Source organism: Salvelinus sp. IW2-2015, linkage group LG4q.2, assembly GCF_002910315.2.
Source record: "Salvelinus sp. IW2-2015 linkage group LG4q.2, ASM291031v2, whole genome shotgun sequence".
In the NCBI taxonomy this organism is placed as follows: Eukaryota; Metazoa; Chordata; class Actinopteri; order Salmoniformes; family Salmonidae; genus Salvelinus; species Salvelinus sp. IW2-2015.
This window is the reverse complement of record NC_036843.1, coordinates 8442837-8448836: the sequence shown is the minus strand read 5'-3', so window position 1 is coordinate 8448836 and position 6000 is coordinate 8442837. Positions and strand designations below refer to the sequence as shown.

Sequence of the window (6000 nt, the reverse complement as noted above, 5' to 3'; positions counted from 1 at the left end):
TTCTGTAAAGGAGATGTTTATTCAACAGATAATTCATAATAAAACTACGAGATGTGCTTTATGAAACTAAAGCAWCAAGTGTGTAGTAGAGYTGGGTTGTGGCTGGGCAGAGCTGGACTGGGACCAGGATTCATTGAAAGGCTTGTTAAAGCGCTGTGCCCTGCACTACCGACAACGTTTCTTTTAAAAGGCAATTTCCCAGACGTTCGCGGAGGTCACAGATGTCGGCTCAAATGGAAATGACCTTTAAAATGTCAAGCACTGTGCGCTTATAGACGACACACCTTGGATTGAATCGCGGCCTGGGCCTGGTACTAAGCTGCATTCTCCTCGTCCTCTCTCTGCATCTCCTCTATAAGTCTCTGTCTCTCTGCTGCCTGTCTCATCTTCATCAGCACCACACTCTCGTAGTCCCGCTCGCTGCTCAGGGCGCCCTGCAGGGGAAGACAGACACAGACACAGGTTAACACAGGGACAGGCAGGTAGACGAAGGACAGGTACACAGATTTTACAACCAGTGATCCTTACCTTGGTCTTTTAAAAGGCTTTACTTCAGTTACCAGTGTAAAACGTTCAAAATGAAGAACAACCCATCTGCTAAGCCATTGCATTAATAATGGGATAACACGGGTAAAGAGTGCAAATGCAAAAATACAATGTTACATTAGTGGAGCAAATTATAACACTGTCTGTCACTGCTGCTGTCTGTGTATCTGTTTGTTGTCACGACCAGAGAGAGGAGAGAACCGCTTCAGATGTACAGAGTGCAAAACATTAAGAACGCCTTCCTAATATTAATGTCCCCCTTTGCCCTCAGAACAGCCTCAATTTGTCGGGGCATGGACTCTACAAGGTGTCGAAAGTGTTCAACAGGGATGCTGGCCCATGTGGACTCCAGTGCCTCCTACATGTGTGTCAAGTTGGCTGGATGTCCTTTGGGTGGTGGACCATTCTTTGATACACATGGGAAACTGTTGAGAGTGAAAAACCCAGCAGGGTTGCAGTTCTTGACACAAACTGGTGCGCCTGGAACCTACTACCATATCCCTTTCAAAAGGCACTTAAATATTTTGTCTTGCCCATACACCTTGTGAACAGCACACACATACACATTCCATGTCTCAATTGTCTCAAGGCTTAAAAATCCTTCTTTAACCTGTCTCCTCCCCTTCATCTACACTGATTGAAGTGGATTGAACAAGTGACATTAATAAGGGATCATAGTTTACACCTGGTCAGTCAATGTCATGGAAAAAGCAGGTGTTCCTAATCTTTTGTACACTCAGTTTACATCCGAGTCTCAGTTACAAATAGGATGACAGCGAGTTAGCATGCATTAGATGGGCCGGAGGAACTATGACAAAATAATTCCCTGCCTGAGGTCAGTAAGCCCAAAAATGAGGGCTGGGATGCTGCCTGCGTGGTCGTGATTTTCCTTGTGTGATTGCTTTGAAGGGCCGGGGTGGGAGAGCTGTACAGGGATTCCCTTACTGAGGGAAATTAGAGAGGCCAGAGTGAGCCAGCCACCAGCTAATGRCTAATCAACCGGGCTGGAACAGACGCAGGCTAGCCTCAGCTCAGCCTGCACTCCAGCCCTGTACGGTCACACACACAGAGAGAAAGAAAGACACACACACACGGTACCGGTATTCCTTGTATACAGTCTTGTTATTGTTGTTTTATTGTGTTACTATTTACTTTTTTTTTCTTCATTTTGTTCATTTTTAACTCTGCATTTTTGGGAAAGGGCTTGTAAGTAAGCATTTCATGGTCAAATCTACACCTGTTGTATTCGGCGCATGTGACAAATAACATTTGATTTGATTTTTGGATTTGACACACACACATATACACTGTCACAGGGAAGCTTAGGCTGCACAGTCAGCACTAGGTGCCGACACACTTTAAAACACACAAACACAAAAGCATGCAAAGACACACTCTTATACATGTATACACACACAGTCAGTCACACACACTGCCCCTAATCCTGACATGGAGGGAGAAGGAGGCTCAGTGTCCACAGAATAAACCTTTGTTTTATAGGATTAGATCGAGGAAGTCTGCTGTGCCAAGGAAGTATCTCCTTAAGACCGTGAGGGGAGAGAAGAGAGGGAGTGTTTGTGGATGTGTGAGAGACAGAAGAGAAAGTGGGAGACAGAAGAGAAAGGGGGAGAGAGACAAATTGAAATGAGAGGAAGAGAATGAGGGAGGGTCAGAGAGTGGCTCGGCGAGGTAAACCATCTGGAAGAGATCACTGGGACTCCAGCATCCAACCATGTGTGCGAGAGAGAGGAAAGAAGATAGGAGAGATGGAGGGATGGTGTGCGGATGCAGGCTCCCTCGCCCTGCTGTTGGATAGAGGGCTGTGATTATCATTCCAGTAATGTGAGCTCAAGCCCTTGACTAACATGTAACTATGAAATACCACGCAAGCTCAATTAACTGTTGCATCTTCAATTAAACAAAACAAAGGGTGTAACTGTGGGCCGGAGGAAATGCAGTCCCCCTTTTCCACCTCTACTCCACACTGGCCTCTACTGGCCACTCTCTGAAATGCTCATATAAAAAAATGTGCCTATATGACAGAGTGGTCTCCATTGATTTCCCATGTATGGTCAATAGAGAATCTAGTGGTTCACTTCCCATGTAGAGATGAGCTCAGAACACAAACAGGTGTCTATGAGTGGTGCACTTCTCTAGCTGAGAGCTGTTTCCTTGCTTGGGGACTTACACTCAACGTACATGTTTAGCCTGTGCCTCACACTAACCAAACACTTGGGGAGATGTGTTTGTATGTACAAGTGTGTGTGTGGGCCGGAGGGAGTCTAGGGAAACCGCAGAAGACAAACAATAGGACCCACAACAAAGCCAGGAGAAGAGGACAGGGCCAGCACAGAGATAGGATGACAAACACACACACTGCCCCGGTCCACGCTCGCTTGCTTAGGCCGGACTTACAGCGCTGATGTCACTCACGGTCCAGGCCTCCCAACAGCACCCAACAACCTGACCCCAGGCCAGCCGTGACATCACCATACACCAGGCAGAGCTGTGAGTTAGGGCGCTCCCCTGGAAGCGGCAGGCCATGCTGCAGGTGGCCAGGCAGTGTGTTCCCCCCACAGACAGATGGGTTCAAGAGGTCGGCTCTACATTAGACCCACCGGTCTCTCTCTCTCTCTGTGTGTGTGTGTGTGTGTGTGTGTGTGTGTGTGTGTGTGTGTGTGTGTGTGTGTGTGTGTGCATGCGTCTTGAGTTACACATCTCTCACTTTTGTTGGTGAGAAAGGAGAACAAAAAGTGGTATCTGATCTGGCCGACGATCACAGAAGGACTGATCTGAAAACATAGCAGTATCGTCTAAGGGTATTCATTCCTTTAACCTACTGCAGGGTAGAAATGAGGGTTATCAAGAGAAAGAGACTCATTTTCTCCCCCTCCTAAATCTCTCTCTCCAGCTCATGACAGATGTGTGCCTCCCGAGCTGTGATGACCTGATGATGTCATTAAAGGCCCAATGCAGCCGTTTCTATATCAAATAATTTCTAGGTATCAATTAAATACCTTATTGTAATAGATTTCCATTAAAATGGGGAAAAATAGCTTTTTAGCAAACAACAATTCTCAAGCAGGAATTTTGCTAGGACTGTGGGGTGGGTAAAACTGAAAACTACTATAGCTGGTGCCATACTTGTGAACACAAGGAAGCATTTAAAGTTAAATGGGTTCTCACACACAAAATGCATATCAGCCAATGAAAAGTGTCAAATTTACTTGCATGTGACATAATGCTAAATTGTAGCTGGTCCCATCAGATAACATGGCACACGTTAGCCTTATGCTAACCTCATCAGGTGGTACTGATTATATGCTTGCACTAGAGGGATATTTTAAACCTACAAATTCAAGGTTTAGTTGTTCTGTTGATCTGTAATAAAATGTTGTGTGCCAATATTGCACTGATGCATCCTTGACTAGGCTACTACTACGTTAGACAACATTTTCTCATATATGACAAAATCCCATGTTTTTGTTTATCAGTTTCACACACATCCATGTGCTTTTATTGAAAAATATAAATGGAGGTCCTTACAACATGCAAGTTTATCATACATAAAATAAAAAAAGAGCCTCATGGATTTGTCAAATAGCAGTCATGTAGGCCATCATTGTCATCATTGCTTCTTGGTGGCACCACTGCTAAAGCGGTGAACTCACAATTGATAGTGCACTTTAACCCCTTGTAGCAAGCTTTTTTGTTGAGGAAAAAAACTTCACTGCCACTCCTTGATGCTCCATTAAAAACATGTGCGACGAAGTGGATGATTATAATAATGCATAGCCTATAAACCATTGTAGCCCTACATTTAGGTGTACACATCCATGTATTATAGCCTGTGCATTATGATTATTAGGAAATAGCAGTGCGTTTTTGTGCATATCAAAAGGTGGGGAAAAACTAAAAACATCTGTGGCAATTACGTGGCCTAGGCACTTTACACAGAGAGAAATTTGACCAGTCAATCAAATACACTTTGATGATAGTTGCTTTGATGATCAGAACATGCTGTTGGACAGCTGTGAAGAAGTGCTGGAAAACATCCAACTAATTCAACTATTTGAATTGGTTGATGCACTTGTGCCAGGATATAATCTGTGCCACCTGTTGAAGTTAGCATAGGGCTAACTTGTACCATGTTATCTGATGGGAACAGCTACAATTTAGCGTTCGGTCACATGCAAGTAAATCAAACGCTTTTCATTGGATGATATGCATTTTTTTGCGGGAGAACCCATTTGACTTTAAACGTTTGCTTATGTTCACAAGTACGGCCCCGCTTTTATTGGCAAAGGTTTGGAACTCGTTGTTTATTGGTCTATTCACCAATTTACCAGTGATGTCACCATGGAAAGCTGAAACTCCCAGCTATGCAAACCTTCTGATTAGAAGGTAATTTGTAGATTGTATTTACAAAATCAGCAACTATCTGATAGTATAACTGATACAATTTTTTTTTTATCACACTTTTACAGTGTTAGTTTCATCAGCTGTTGTACAATATGATATAAAACACAGGGAAACTGAATTTTGACAGCACTGCGTCATGGACATGAGACGGAGTTTGTCTGCCTCCTTAACTGGCAGTCCAGAAACAGACTGGAAGCCATCAGCCCTCATTAGCCTAAAGAGAGAGATCACGAGGAGAGATGTGTTTGTGTACAGCGTTGATAAACATAGAAGTCTTTGAATGATTTGGACGAGACTGAAAAGACTTGAAGCCATCACCTCCTTTCAGAACATTCTGATCAACGTCGCCTCGCTTCAGTTTGCTTTGATTTCCCTCTCTCCAAGATCCACTGTAAACAATGAGACACACATCCTCCTCCAATGTGTCTGAGACAAATAGGTCAAACAGACAGCTCCTCCTATAGACTACGGTACTTCTACCACAGAACTACCACACCATAGGGGTTGTACAGGTAAATTACTGCTAGGTCTAGATGTGGATTTCATCCTTAAAACAAACAAAAAAAACTGTACAGTACATACATATGGTATTTCAATTTACTTTATTAAATTAACACAAAGGGGTAAGATTTGTTGAATTTCTGCCAAGTTGGTCTCTTTCTGGCCATGCTGTGGTTCAGGATAAAATGTTCTACTTGCACTGCAGTCTGGTGAAACTAATCAAGGGGCCATTTCTCTTCAGTGCATGTGTGTGCGTGAGTGTATGCATGTGTGTCAGTGGGCTATGGACCCGGTGATTTATGAGAGCCAACTACTTATGTAGAGATCATTAGGCATACTCAAACAAACACACACTGGGCAGGAGGATCGCATATGCCACAGTCAAACTGCGATTCCTCATAAGTGTAAATTCACACTTTATAAATGGGAGAAGATCAATCATCATCATTATTTTTGAGAACAGACATAACACAAAAGGAATCCAGGTCTATAGACAGATGTTGTAATGATGGAGCAAATACTAGATCATAA

The 6000-nt window shown here is 43.5% G+C and overlaps 1 protein-coding gene across 1 annotated transcript in view; it reads right to left on the bottom strand.

The window, feature by feature from the left end:
* LOC111963234 (dnaJ homolog subfamily C member 17) overlaps window positions 1-6000 on the bottom strand; it is a 47760-nt gene continuing 41760 nt past the window's right edge. The window contains exon 11 of the mRNA XM_023986543.2: window positions 1-434. Coding sequence (XP_023842311.1) covers window positions 315-434 — 120 coding nt within the window. The 3' untranslated portion in view covers window positions 1-314. The remainder of the gene's footprint in view (window positions 435-6000) is intronic.